This window comes from Paramacrobiotus metropolitanus, unplaced genomic scaffold (assembly GCF_019649055.1).
Source record: "Paramacrobiotus metropolitanus isolate TYO unplaced genomic scaffold, Prichtersi_v1.0 Parri_scaffold0000016, whole genome shotgun sequence".
Classification (NCBI taxonomy): Eukaryota; Metazoa; Tardigrada; class Eutardigrada; order Parachela; family Macrobiotidae; genus Paramacrobiotus; species Paramacrobiotus metropolitanus.
Genome location: NW_026570236.1, coordinates 1,689,541 through 1,704,738, shown reverse-complemented (window position 1 = coordinate 1,704,738; position 15,198 = coordinate 1,689,541). Strand labels below are relative to the sequence as shown.

Below are 15,198 nucleotides of genomic sequence, written 5' to 3'. Positions count from 1 at the left end.
AAACCGTTATTAATTAAGGGATTGGTCAGCTGGTAAAATTCGCAATTCTTATTGGTCCGTACTGAGCTGAGCGTAAAAGTAGGCGGGGTTTTGCACACGGTGCGCATGTCTGGCCGTTGACCGTGACGTCAGGCTGATTTAAACTTTAAGAGGAGCAACATGATTGGTCGGTTATCTGAGCTGCGACTGGTTGAGATTTGAACTGAATAATTTGAGCTAGCTGACCAATAGGAATGAAGTAAACAACCCGAATGGGGATTTTCCGCTGAACTCTAGTTGTAATGGGAAATTTGATTTGAGATAAGATAATTGAGACGAAAAGTGACCTTTTGAGTTGAGACAAAGGAAGCGTGACCTTTGATCGAATTGAGCTTAAAAGTGACCTTTAACTTGAATTGAGCGGGAAAGTGACCTTTTAACAGAAATTGAGTTGGAAAGTAACCTTTTGAGTTGAATTGAGTCGGAAAGTGACCTTTGAGATCAGAACGTGACCTTCGACTTTGAAAAGTGACCTTCACTGAAAAGTTGGAATTGACCACATTGACTTAGTTACGTGACCTTTATGACCTGAAAGCGACCAATAGTGACCTTTATCGAAGTGAAATTGAAGTGAATAGTAGTACAGCGATATCAGCAGCTGTAGGATTTCATTTGTAAACATGTTCTGAACCGTAAGAACGGCTTCGAAGTTTTGTCTGAAGAGTGACCTTTAGGGCAAATCTCTCGAACTTTTTATCGAAAAAGTGACCCTTAAAACGGGACTTAGTCGAAATTTTTCAACCGAAAAGTGACCTTTACAAAGGACTTGGAAAATTTCGAAGTACGAAGTGACCTTTAGGATAACTGAATAAACCATACAATAACGTGTGTGTGAGAACAATTGGCAGGAGCGTCCAAGTTATCCGATCAACATGGACAAAGACCAAGAGGTACCGACATCCAACAGTAGTCAGGGAAGTAAAAGCTCCCGCAGCTCACAGCAAAGCGCACCGAACCCGTACAAAAAGGACTTGTACCCGTACTCACGTCCAGTTGGACATGAGCGGAACACTCGAGCGCCCAAAGCATTCGAGAAGAAGGATTCACGAGGCTCTGATAGCACTTATCAGAAGGCGCTCGAGGCGGTCGCCAACCAGGAAAGTTCCAGTGACGACCAGAAGCACACTCCCGCACCTACGGCGGGAAGTGATCCGATGAACCAGAATAAGGTCACTGGGGAGGAAAGAGCCACAGAAAGAGGAGCGGATTCAATTGGAGCATCACAGCTGGATGTTACCATTGGCGGAACGAATGAGCAGGATAAAAATGCGAACCTGACTCAAGTGGAAGAGAGAAACACAAAGGTCACCGAAGAGGAACTGGCTGAGCTGGGATTGGATGACCTTTCACTGAACGGTAAAACCGCAGGCGATGACCTTTGGGCAACTCCAATGGTCTCAGATGAGTCAAACGAATCATACTTCACGGATGACGAAGCGACGATGAATATGTCCTTCCAAACTGCGATGAAGGAAGCCGACCGCGCTGAAGGTATGACACGATTTAAGGACATACCAGAGCACCTCATTGAACGGACACAAACTGGAAAGGTCATCAATGTACGACCGCCATCACCGAACAGTCCCACGTCAACTTTGAAAAGACGTGTAAAGGAATTGGAAGAAGAACTCGAAGTGAAGGAAGGTCAGGTGATGAAAAAAAGACAGGAATACCAAACCCAGATGGGATCCCTCAATGCTCGTATTTATGAATTGGAGCAACAACAGGCTTATTTGGAGAACACGGCGGACGAATGGAAGATCAAATACGAGCGCCAAAAAGAACTCGCTGAGGAGTACCTGAAAATGGTAGATGACAGAGAAATGGAAGGTCATCTTGCAGTCAGTGACCTTAACGAGAGTATGTCCGAGGAAACAGCGGAAAGGTCACGGCATTTGGCAGAATTGAAGGACGAATGCGACTCCCTGAAACAAAAGGTCACTGAAGCAGAAGCCAAGAGAGATGATTATGCGACTAAACTTGCCGAGGCTACCCAGCGACTACTGACAAACACTACCGAAGTGTTTAAACTCAGGAATGACCTGAAGCTGCGTGACGAGAATATCGGGATCCTCCAGAAGGAATCATATGATCACCAGAGAAGGGCCGATGAAGCCGCCAGGGTGGCCAAGGAACATGAAGAAGAGAACCAGGCGTTGAAAGAAGATAACCGAAAGGTATCCGAAGAGATCAACGAGTTAAAAGGAACCGTTAAGACAATTGCCGAACAGGGCATGAGGTGGGAGCATGAGGCACACCTCTTGGACGTAAAGGTCACGGCGCTTGGGTTGAAAGATAAAGAATGGCAACAAACAGTTCACCAGAAGACGCAGGAAATCATCAAACTCAACACGGAGCTGATTGATATGACCCAAACGGCGATGACAAGAGAAGATGAGGTCACCCAGTCGAAAAACCAATTGAAAGCATCAGCTGAGGAATACATGATGTTGGAAAGGGATGTGACCCAGTTGGCAGAACACATTAAAAAAGTGGAGAACGACACTGAAAAGGTCATTCAGGAGAAAACATTCCAGCTCCACCAACACATGTTGAAGGTCAAGGAGGAAAATCAGAACTTGAAAACTGAGAGGGAAGAATTCCAGCTGAAAGTCAAACGCCTCGAAGACGAGAATAAGGCCCTCAACATGTCGAACAAACACAAGGATGAACAGCTGTTGCAATACGGAGTCAGAACTGCAACAGTGGAATCACCGTCGCCCAGTTACAGCAAGGCGCAAGAAACGGGCACGGGTAAAAGCTTCCACTTTGAAGTGCCAAAACGAACTGGTACTGGTAAAGGAAGCGTAAAAGCGGAACGAGAAGGAGAAAAGGGCAAAGAAGACAAAGAGCCACCTTCGGAAAGTAACCCGCATATGAGTCGAGGTGACCCTTCACAATTTCCCTCGCACTTTGAAACAAACGTGTTCATTGATGAAGGGCGACGGGACAGACCCTCCAGCCGGCAGGAGCGCCCTAGGAAATCCCGTTATGGAAAAGCGAAACGAAATCAAAGTGATGATGGAAGTAGCGAAGAAGACGATGACCAGAGAGCAGAAAATACAGCGGTGCAATTGATAAAAGCACTCAACTCGATGGCCAGGAAAACACCACTCATGACCTTTGACGGCAGTCGTGACACAGTAAGTGGGTGGACACGATTGGTGAAAGAAACCCAAAGGACTTACCAGCTGACGGACGACCAAATCATGATTGAGATAGCCAGTGCGGTGAAAGGTCCTGCCAAAACCTGGTTCGAAGGAGAAAAGGACATCGCGGCAGAAGATGGAATTGAGTACTCAATAACCGAATGGATGGACAAATTTAAAGATGAATACGGTGACCGAGATGAAGAAGTCCTAGGCTTACGTGAGGCCTACGCAAGGAAATTTGAACTCGGAAAAGAATCGCTTGACCAATACTATCAAGCGATGATGCGGTTTAAGGCAAAGAGAATCATTACTGAGAAACAGGCCGTGGGCTTCCTAATTGAAGGATGTAGGGTGGATAATGAACTCTACAAGGCACTGCGCATACAGAAGTGCAAGACGCCAACGGACGTAAAGGACTTCTTCCGACATTGGGCAACGGGCGAGGAAAAGTATAAGGCGCCGAAAGGTCGACGTAATCAGGAATACGTGACCATCCGGCAAGGCCAAGTGGAAAATGTACCGCAACAGAGGATGACAGCTGCACCAGTCCAACAGCCAGTGGAATACCATGTGGAAACCCCGGTCAGAGAGGTCACGGAAAAGGTAACCTTTATCGACAGTCAGACGGGGCAGCCGATAACCTATGCGATGGTAGCGGCGATACAAGCGGCGGCCCAAGTGAGACCGGCACCCCAGAATGTAATCCCACCGGCACCACAGAATATGGCCCCTATGAATGTAGCGTTACCACAACAAGGAATGGGTAACGGAAACTTTGGCGGAAACGGGTACGGAAACGGAAATTGGAATGGAGGTCAAGGGAACTTCCAGAATCAGGGACAAGGTCAAGGTCAAGGAAACTTCAGAGGAAACCAACAGCAACAAGGGTCACGAACTGAATTCAAGTTTCAGATGATCGACGGATGGGTGGCGAACAATGTACAGATGTGCCAGTACTGTATGTATGGCAATCATCAGACACAGGGATGCAAGTTCGCCAATACACCACCAGAACAGAACCCGAATCTGTTTGCCTTCAGGGAGTGGCAACGCCTCCGAGCCACGGGTGGCTGGCGCCCAGCGGTAGCAAACGGATATGACCTTATCACCCAATGGTACCAGCACAAAGCGAACTTCCAAAACCAACAAGGCAATGGAAATAGTAATTACGGAAATGGAAATGGCGGCGGCCAGAACGGTGGCTACGGCCGTGGTGGCTTCGGCCGCGGCGGCTTCAGAGGAAGGAACAGAGGCTATGGCCGCGGAAATTTCAGAGGAGGCCAGAACAATGGAGGCGGCCAAGGCAACTACCAACAGGGTGGTGGCCAATACAACAACGGCAACGGACAGAATCCTAACCCAGCAAACGATATCGGACAACAACAAGGAAATGTGCAAGGAAATGTGCAGGGCGCGCAACAAGGCGGGGCGCCGGTTCAGGGAAACGGGCAAGATCAGTAGGCACCGGTGAGCCTACTGATCGTCCCGACCCTAAACCACCGGATAAAAATGAAAGGTCACCACTGCAGAATGGTACTGCAGTGAATGTGACCACTACAACGGCTATATGGATGCCGTCAGCGAAAAAGCAAAATGGACCAGCTATATGGATGCCGCAACCACAGGAAACGGCTAGATGGATGCCGCCACAGCAAAGAGAAACGGCTATATGGATGCCGTCACCGCAAAAGGGGAATGGAACGGTTATAAGGATACCGTCACAGAATCAAAGGTCACCGCAGAATGGCACTGCGAGTGGAAATGTTCAAGTGGACAAAAGGTCACCGCAGAATGGTACTGCGAGTGGAAATGTTCAAGTGGATAAAAGGTCACCGCAGAATGGTACTGCGAGTGGAAACGCGCAACGGGACCAAAGGTCACCGCAGAATGGTACTGCGAGTGGAAATTGTCGTGACGGTAGCGCGACACTGCAAAAAGTGCAGCAAAACGAAAGGTCACCGTACTGCAGCGAAGAAGTGTTAGCGCAACGACGCGCACAACGGAACGCAAAGATTAAACAGGCGTTGCTCGATCAGAAGAAACCGCAGAACGATACTGCGAAAGAAGAAAATGTGCAACATGCGAAATTCCGGAAATACTTGGCAGAAAATGATAAAGCAAATGAACCAGGTTGCGACTGTTACGGAGAGATAAAGCCAAAGTTCTGGAATTGTTCAGAGAACGAAGAAGAGAAGTTGATAAGGCAAAAATGGATGGAGCAGAGTATCACTAACAGTAAAGATGAAAGGTCACCTTCTGTTGGAAAAGTCCAAGTGAAAGGTCAAGGAGCAAGTGCGAACGCTAAAGGTCACGATGAAAGTGCCGTGTTAAAAGGTCAAGAAACGGACTTGACACTGCGGACAGCGCAGCAAAAGAATAATGAAATGGCACAGAACTCCGACGACTCACTTGTGGACGCAGTAACACTACAACAGAAGGAGAAGTGGCAAAAAGTGGCCTACAGACTGAATGGCAATCACGGGATGTGGATACCTGTGACGCCGAAAGCAAAGCAGAAAGCGAGAATGTCACAAGAGGACTACTGGGACATGCAACAGTTGCGAACGCAATGTGAAAGAAAGCGACTAGAAGAGTTGGTTACCGGGAAACCAGCGCAAAAGTCACCGAACACAGTCCCAGCATTTGACCCAGCTGAATATAAGAAGACATTCGCTGACGCGAATTATCGACAAAATGCACCGCCAGAGGACAAACCGCCGAATTATGGAGAAAAAGTCCCCATACAAAAGCTGACGGGCGGCGGATTTGTCATGAAGCGCAACGAAAGGTCACAGGACTTAGCGCAAAATGAACAAAAAAGACGGTCAAATAAGATGACGCAAATGCAACAGAGTGGCACAGTTGAAAGGTCACGGGACTTATCGGAGGCACTGCAAAAGGATGCCAATGACAAGTCACCAGCCCGAACAGACGGAATGTCTTCACAAATTGATCAGACGAAAACGAACAATGAAGTGTCCGCGAAGGTGATCGAATGGATGACCGAAAAGGGATATGACATGGTTACATACGAAAGGTCACCAGATGAGACGAAAGATAGTGAAGAAGACGAATTGAAGCGAGCGGACCAAATAACAAGTGAAGTCATTGAGAAGTTGAGGGATAAACGAAATGAAAACCGTAAAGAGGAACTGATCCATCAGACGATAAATGAAGTGACTAAAGGTCACGTGGATAGCACAAAAGCAAATGAGCAAGTGCAGAATGTGCAGAAGCAAACAAATACAGAAAAGCCGCGAAAATACTACGATGTTCGAACTGACGTTCCACACAGGATTGATAAGTTGAGCGAAATACTGAAAGGTCATAGCACTCCAGTAAAAGGACAGGTGCTTCCCGATATGGATCCGGGACCAGTATCGCTGATTCCTGTAAAATGCAAGATTCACACGTTGAAAATTCAAAATGGAAAACAGCCTAAAGGAACTGAAGCGTACACACACGAAGTGAAAGTGGGAGACATAAAGGTCAACGCAATGTTGGACACCGGCGCCGAGACGTCGCTAATCAGCAAACCGTTTTGCGAGAAGAATGGACTTCATATGCTCCCACTACCGCCAGATAGGCTGGTGCGGATAAATGGAATTAGTGGAACGTCAGGTTTCATGGTAACACACTACTGTGTAGCACCGGTGACCTTACGAAAGAAGACAAGCGAACATTCCTTCTACGTCCGACCGAAGTGTGACGACGTACAGGTGTTATTGGGATTTGACTTCTTGGAAAAGAAATTTGTACTGATGGATAACGAAGGCGAAGAAGAAAAAGAAGATGACCCGAAACCAGTTGCTAAAGTACAGGTCGGAAAGGTCACCGAACTTGCAAAACAGGAAAATGGTCAAACGGCCAATAAAACGCTAATCCCAGTACCAGAGGCACCGGGAAAAGAAAAGAAAGAGATGTTTCCAAAAGGATTGTCACCATTTGAACAGCTGCAAATGATTCAACAGGAGATTGAAAACACGTTAAACCGGACAATGCTGACACAAAAGGGAAGAGAAAAGGTCATCCCAGTACCAGAGGCACCGGGAATGACGAGAGTACACCAGAACGAGATTAGCCAACGGATAATCCCGGTACCAGAGGCACCGGAGAAGAAAAGAGAAAGTGGAAAGGTCAAAGAAGTTAACGAAAAGAAAAAGGAACCGCTTGCGCCAGATATGGATGAGGCGATCATATTTCTTCCGGACGGGAGAAGTATGATCGCAGATGACTGTAAGCAAGGAGCCACAGAAAAAGAATGTGTTGAAAAAGTTATCCCAGTACCAGAGGTACTGGAAATAAAGACGGCTAAAGTGGGGAAGGATAAAAAGAGCGAAAGGTTACGAGTTTTGAAACGAATAACTGAAGAGGAACAGATGTTTACGAGCGAAATCCGCAACAAGGCGCTCGAACAGTTGAAAGGTCACAGAACACAAAAAGAACCAGAGGTCATCCTAATATCCTCTGAGGATAAAAGCGTGACTCCGATCGAATGTGAGGAAGATACCACAATACAGGAACAGGTTAAACCTCAAGCGAGTCAAAGGACATTAACTCCAGAAGAACGAGCCGGGAGTTGTCACCACGGTTACTTTGAGGATCCGTGCAGAGTGCAACCACAATGGGAATGCGCGGAGTGTTGTGAAAATGCCTCGAGATGACCTTTTCAGAATGGCCGAAATGTAACACCGCATTAGCAGACCTTGAAGGTCATGCCCAAAAGGAAGTGAAAAGCATCATGCGGACAAACGAATGTGGAAACCACATCGAACGGTATCATTGGAATAGATATCGAACGTGGTTGTCATGTGTGGAAAGTTTTTATAATCGGAAGAGGCAGATGGCTAAACCATTGGTTGCAACGTGTGGAGAAAGGAATCCAAGATCCCCTTGATCCGGTAGCAACCGAAAAGAGATTTGAAAGAGAGATAGAAGAGATGACCGAAGAAGGAGAAATGTGGGAAGAAGCGAGAGTTGACCTTTTCTGGGACTTCCGTGTGAACCACATGTATAAAGGTGAAGGGAGGACGATTATTTTCCCGGCAGGACTTGGTACGCCTGTCTACGAATCACTCGAAGTATATTACAACGCGTTAAAAGAGGGGAACGAAGAAGTATTCCAAAAATACTGGAATAAATTTGAAGAAGAAATCCCCAAATTCGACGTAAAAGAGATGCGAGAACTACAGGTAACCCGGAAAAGAAGGCTACCGGGAATAATGCAAAAGAAAAAGGTGACCTTTGCACCAGATCCAGATGGAGTGGACTACCCAGAACGAGGTGGTGATACGTGGTGCATGTATGAAACGATTCCGAATGATGAATGGGTCACCGAAGAACTGATGGCAAACTGCATTTTCGTCGGTCCCAAACGACCTAAAGGTTACGAAACAGTCCAACAGAATGAAGTCGATAAAGGGACTGTAAAAGAAGCAGACAAAGAGGAACCAGTTGAAGACACGAATGGAATAGTCGAAGGAGGATCGAACGAAACGGAAGAAAGTTCAAAGTCGGCTTTCGATATTGCGCAGATGTTAACGGACAGAATTGAAATGTGGAGAAAGTTTAAAGAAGAAGTGGAGCGAATATCGAATGAACAGCAAAACCCAGTAACTGAGGCAAAAAACGGGGAAAGGCCACTCGATAACGGTGAGGAATGTCCGCCGGTCGAGTTGACTGAAAAGCCATTAACGAGCCCCGAAGAAATAAATGAACTGGAAAAGTCAAAATCGAACGAAGAAAGGTCAAACCTGATCAATCAGAAAGGTCACCAACGAGAATTCCAGCAAGGAGTCACCAAGAGTCGCCGCGGGCAGAGGAAAGTCGAGTTGACTGAAAAGCCATTAACGAGCGAAGAAATAAATGAACTGGAAAAGTCAAAATCGAACGAAGAAAGGTCAAACTGATCAATCAGAAAGGTCACCAACGAGAATTCGTAGCAAGGAGTCAAAAGTCGCCGCACGAAACGGCGAAAGGCAAAGAAGGGGACAAACCTCTGCTCAAAATTCGGCGAAAAAAACTTAGCGATTCGCGGAAAACGAAAGTGACCTTTCATCAGAAGACGAAGGAGTTGATGAGCGCCCAATTGAAAAGTTGACAAAGGTCAAGCTACTGCACAAGAATATGAGAGCAGTAACCTGACTCTGAGTGGACGAGTTCAAGTGATAACTCAACGACTTCGGAAGATTCAGGTGTAAGTGACCTTTCAGAACAAGAAGATTTAATGGACTTGGATGAAGATGACGAAGTAGATGAGGAAAAAGAAAAGGATATTAAAGTCAAAAGATTGAAAGTGGAAAAGGCCAGGATGTCGAAAGACGTGATCAAAGTCTACAGTGACCAAAGAATCAAATTGAAACCGCCCAATTGCACACGCGTAAAGGTCAAGATGGGAAAATACGCACCTGCCCAAAACAAGTTGATGTTTACACCGGTCCCACAAGTGGAAACGGAAGTGCAACCATTGGCAGGAGTAACGGACCACAGAGGAAAGTACTTTGAAATCGTCATTGCGAATCACAGCAGCAAATACCGGATTGTGAAGAAAAATCAGCTTCTTGGCTACGTTTAGCCGTATGAACATATGGAAAATGTAAAGGTCAACGCAGGGACAGTAAAGAACGTACTCGAAGACCCTGAGGTGGATGATACAACGAAACCTGAATTGAAGAAGATAATCGAAAACCTGAAATTGGAACCTGACCTTACCCAGGAACAGAAAAACGATGTGTACAACGCGTTCTGGGAATTCTGGAAAGTCTTACCGACATCCAAGAAACCGTATGGAGATGTGAAAGGAGTCACCCATGTAATTGATACGGGAGATGCGAAGCCAGTTAAATGTAACCCGGCCAGAACGAGTTGGACAGGCCGCGAGTTTATAACAAAGCATATCGAAGAGATGTTGGCACAAGATGTAATTGAACCGTCAGACGCCGAGTGGAGTTTCCCGGTCGTATTGGCAGTAAAGAAAAATGGCGACGGAACAATGGGAACAAGATTTTGCGTCAATTACATCATGCTTAACAAGCTAACGAGAAAGAATAATTACCCGCTACCAAATCCGGATGAGTTGCTCGACGCGCGCAGGCAACAAATATTACGGAAAATGGATTTACAAAGTGGATTTTGGCAGATCCCAATGGATCCAGCGTCAATCAACAAGACGACCTTTGTAACGCAAGATGGAATGTACCGATTTAAAAGAATGCCATTCGGCGTATGCAACGGACCAGCAACATTCCAATTGTGTATGGACAAAGTTCTCTCGAAAGCAAAAAAAGAAAGGGTTGCGTTTTCGGGTACATTGATGACGTGATCTTCGCCGGAAAGACTTGGGCGATCTTCATGCAGAATCTGCAAATGTCTTAATGAGTCTGGTTGAAGCGGATTCACGATTAAACCAACCAAGTGCGAATTTGGAATGAGACAAATGGGATTTCTGGGTCATATACTCAGCGAAGACGGAATTCGTATGGACCCGGAAAAGGTCACCGCGGTCTCCGAGTTCAAACGGCCTCAAACTGAAAGACAATTAAGGTCATTCCTTGGACTAGCGAACTATTACCGCAAGTTCATAATGGGATACGCACAGAAGACTTGCCGCTTGTATGAGCTGCTGAGACAAGATAAACATGTGAAAAAGGACTGGACAGCAGTACATGGAGAAGAGTTCAACAGCTTGAAACAGCTGTTATGTGAAGGTCCAGTATTGGCAAAGTTTGACCCTGCAAAACCGACCGTCATCGAATGCGACGCGAGCAAAGAAGGAATTGGGGCCGTACTGTCACAAGATGGACATCCAATCGCATATGCGAGCCGCGTCCTACATGGAGCGGAGAAAAATTACGGTGTAACGGAATGGGAATGTCTGGCAGTAGTGTTCGCTGTCAGGAAATTTAAGCCGTATATCGATTACGCAGAATTCACCTAAGGACGGATCATCAGGCGCTGACCAATTTGCTAAGGTCAGAGACGAATAAAGTCGGAATGAACCCGCGCTTGACAAGATGGGCAATGGCATTACAAGGTCATCAATTTAAAATCGAATACAAACCAGAAAATATTGTGACAACGCAGATGCGTTATCAAGAGCACCAATTGAAGGTCCGACGTGTCAGGAGGAGGAATTTGATGAGATTCCAAACTTCGAGGATTATAAGAAGGAATTTGACACGAAAGAACCAGCAATCGAAATCGGTCAGCTGTTCCTACAGATGGTGGAACAACGAGAAAAACGATTAAAGGTCACTTCAGCTACGGCGAATGAGTCGGCTGAAAACGAAGTACAAGTGAACCGAGTGAAAAGTTGGTTGCCCGCCGTTAGTGACTTAAAGGTCACCGGACTTGATGCGGAATTTACAGTACAGAATGAAAAGGTCACAGGACTTGGTGGACCAGAGAAAGATGACCTTTGGGAAACGGATAAGGTGGCACAAGCGTTAAATGAGTGCCCGATTAAGTTGCTGAGATTCCCAAAACAAATGAAAAAGAGGTACAAACCATTACCACGCTGCAAGGTCATCAAAGATTGGAATGAACTCAGCACAGCGACAGTCCGCATCGTTAACCTACAAGGAGATGAAGAAGAAGAGGATGACTCAAATCTGCAGCTACGGAATAAACGAGTTAAAAGATCCCCATCTGGCAATGATTATAGATGAATTGGAACATCTACCAGACGCGGAGACAAGATCGAAATTTGAAGTACATTACCAGTTGTGGAACGGCATATTATACCGAGTAAAGGATAAAAATGGGAGACTTGAAAGGTCATATGTGGTACCGTTGTCCATGCGAAGAGCGATAATTCACGCATTGCACGACGAGAAGGCAGGACATCTGGGATTCGAAAAGACATTATCTGCAATCCGACTACGATATTACTGGGACAGGATGAGTACAGATGTGAAGAATTACATTCGCCTGCCAAGGATGTCAGTTTCGTAAAACACCGAGGAAATGCCCGCCAGGAAAATTGCAAGAGATTAAAGTCGGACATCCGTTCTTCCGGTGTATGCTGATCTCAAAGGACCTTTGCTACCGACGAAGAAACTCGGATATAAGTACATAGCGGTGTTCATTGATCAACTGACGAAATACGTGATTGCGGTACCAATGAAGACGGCAACGGCTAAAGAATTTGCCAAAGTGTTTGAAGCACGTGATATTGGTACACGGAGCACCGCACATCCTACATACGGATCGCGGACGACACTTTACAGCTGAAGTATTGGCAAGGTCACCAATGTGTTTAAGATTAAACACACATTCGGAACGGCATATCATCCAGAAGGTCAAGGCCAAGTTGAAAGGCAGATGCAGACAATTGCGGATGGTTTGGCACAATATCTGAAGGCGGAAATGAACGAAAGTTTAATAAGTATCTCCCATACGTTATTTCGGCGATGAACAGAGTCGTGCACGCCACAACGGATATTCAGCATACTATATGCTACACGGCAGAGAAATGACAATGCCGGAAGATGTGGTTACAAAAACGAATATACCGATGATTATGGAACTCAGACGAATGGGTAGAGACCATGAAAAAGAACTTGACCTTTGCCGAAGAAGTGGCGAGATGTAACATCAAAGACGCTTATGAGAAGAATGCGGAAATTTACAATAAGAAGAAATCGGAGCCGAATTTCAAAGTGGGCGACCTCGTACTGATACGATTACCAAAGGACACGAAACAAGGGAAGAAAGAAAACCAGTCGGACTTTAAGTCGAAATACGATAAAGTGTGGAAGATTCTGAGTTTCCCGCGAACAAACGAAGCTGAGGTCATTGAGCAGAACCCTAAGAAGGAAGCAGACTTAAAGGTGGTCTCGATTGACCGATTAAAGCTGTGGCATCCGCCATTACCTGAGGAGAAAGATTCGCAAAAAGTATCAGAGCGTACCTCGAATTTTTTCGAACCACCTCTACTACCTGAAGTAGAACATGGAACAGTAGAACGAGTAACAGAGCGTACTCAAAAAGACTCGGCAGAATCTTTTTTCGAACCACCTCTGCTTCCCGAAACGGAGAAAGCCAACGGAAAGAAAATGAATCAGGCGAGTCCGAAAAATGACTCAGTCACACAACAAAAGCCATTTTTCGAACCACGCACTCTGCTACCTGATATGAGTGGAGATAAACCGAGGAAGAAGAGAGGAAGACCCAGGAAAGAAGACAAAGATTTCGAGACAGCAGTTACAAAAAAGTTGAACGCAGAAGCTGGAAATTTGGCAGAAAGGTCACCAGCTTTCGGAGAAGAAATCGAAGTAGCAGGACGCGCTTCGCAAAAGGGTTTCGAACCGAATCAAAAGCTATTTTTCGAACCACGTACTGCTACCGGAGACAAAGATGACCTTTTGAAACAGCAAGTTGGCGCTGGAATATTAGAGCGCGATTCGAATTTTTTCGAACCACTCACTGCTACCGGCAATGAGAATGACCTTATAGAAAAGCGAAAAGAGGAAATAGAGGCGGTCAAAATAAAGGCAGAACAATTGGGCCGCGATATAGCGAAAGCAATCAATGAGCGAAAGGTCAAGCAGAAGAAGAAGAAACCAACTCCTACGGAACTGCTAACCCAGAAAGGCGAACCTGAGGATGCAGCCGAGAAAGAACTCCTTGATCGGATAACTAAAGGACGCGAAAACAAATAACCCTCATAAATAGGAATAATGGGGTCCACTTCATTAAAAATAGGAGTTGGGAAGGCATAAAGGTCACACGACGCAAAGCGGCCAATCGTTATTGTTTTCGTTGCTAGCCAGAAAGATCATCAATTTGAAAGGTCATCAGACTTAGACTGAATCATGCGGTAGAAGTGAAAGGTCAATCGAAAGGTCAAGATAATTCAACCCAAATTCAAATGAACAACGAAAAGGTCACAAAATTCGGAATCATCAGAAAGGTCAAAAGGTCCTCAAATTCGTCAGGACGGTCTTCATAAAGGTTATCCGGGACGAAAGGTCATCAGAAATTGTCGCCCAGTCGAAAGGTTGTGAAATTGACGGAAGAACAAACGGAAGAAGTGAACGATCATTCGAAAGGTCACTAGACTCCAACTGGAATTCAAACTAAAAGAAAAGGTCAAGAGGATTTGGAAAACGCGAGAACAAAGGTCATGAGACTCAGACGAGGTTGTTATGGCAAAGGTCAGACATTTGAAGAAGCCGAAAAGGTCAAATAACTGAAGACTAAAAGGTAAAGTGACCAATGATCCAAAGGTTAAGCGCAAATGAACTTAAAGGTCAAATATCAAATGAACCAAGTGTCAAGTGAAAGGTCAAGTGACAGACCGCCTGAAGGTCACGGACTTTCACAGAAAATTCGAACAGCCTAAAGGTCAAAAGACGTCTGGAACCGTGGAGAAGGAAGCGCAACCTAAAGGTCAAGAGAGTTCCGTGTCTATGGAACAACCGAAAGGTCACGAGACTTTGAAAGAAGATGGGAAAGAAAAGGTCATGCTCCCCATAGAAAAAGCGGCAGTAGATGCAGAAGCGGACTCCGCGCGACAGGTGGTTCAAAAATCGCTGTTTACACTGTTGAAAGAGGCTTCAGCGACGGAGAAACCGAAAGGTCAAGAGATTCCACTGACGACCGAGAAATCCAAAGGTCACGAGACTTAGCCGCAAAAAAAGAGAAGACTGACGAACCGAAATCGACTCAGTCTTCGTCCGGATCATTGGCGAGATAGAAAATCGATGAGAAACAGAGTCAGGAAGCCGAACCAACGGACTCGGCATTCCCCCAGAAACCGGATACGTGCGGTACACCAGCGAAATGAAAAATGCTGCCAGAGCACAACAGAAATGCGTGGAGAATGGTCATAACTGATGCGACATTGGGTAATATCTGTCGAACAAATGGAACGACATGACCTTTTGAACTGCATGGCTGTCTGACTTCGAAATGTTCAAACTGAATATCGGAAAGGATGGAAAGTAAATCAGAAACTCTGTTGAATGTTTGATTAACGACGGAGCACTTGAACTGGCGTAAACGA

At 45.8% G+C, this 15,198-nt stretch overlaps 1 protein-coding gene across 1 annotated transcript; it reads left to right on the top strand.

Annotated features, from left to right (window-relative positions):
• The first annotated feature begins 911 nt into the window (after positions 1 to 911).
• LOC129585439 (centrosome-associated protein CEP250-like) lies at positions 912 to 14,821 on the top strand. The gene is made up of 4 exons (XM_055478106.1): positions 912 to 929; positions 1,110 to 2,729; positions 3,486 to 3,869; positions 14,531 to 14,821. The coding sequence occupies exons 1-4, from the start codon at positions 912 to 914 to the stop codon at positions 14,819 to 14,821; spliced, it is 2,313 nt and encodes a 770-aa protein (XP_055334081.1).
• The last annotated feature ends 377 nt before the right edge of the window (positions 14,822 to 15,198 follow it).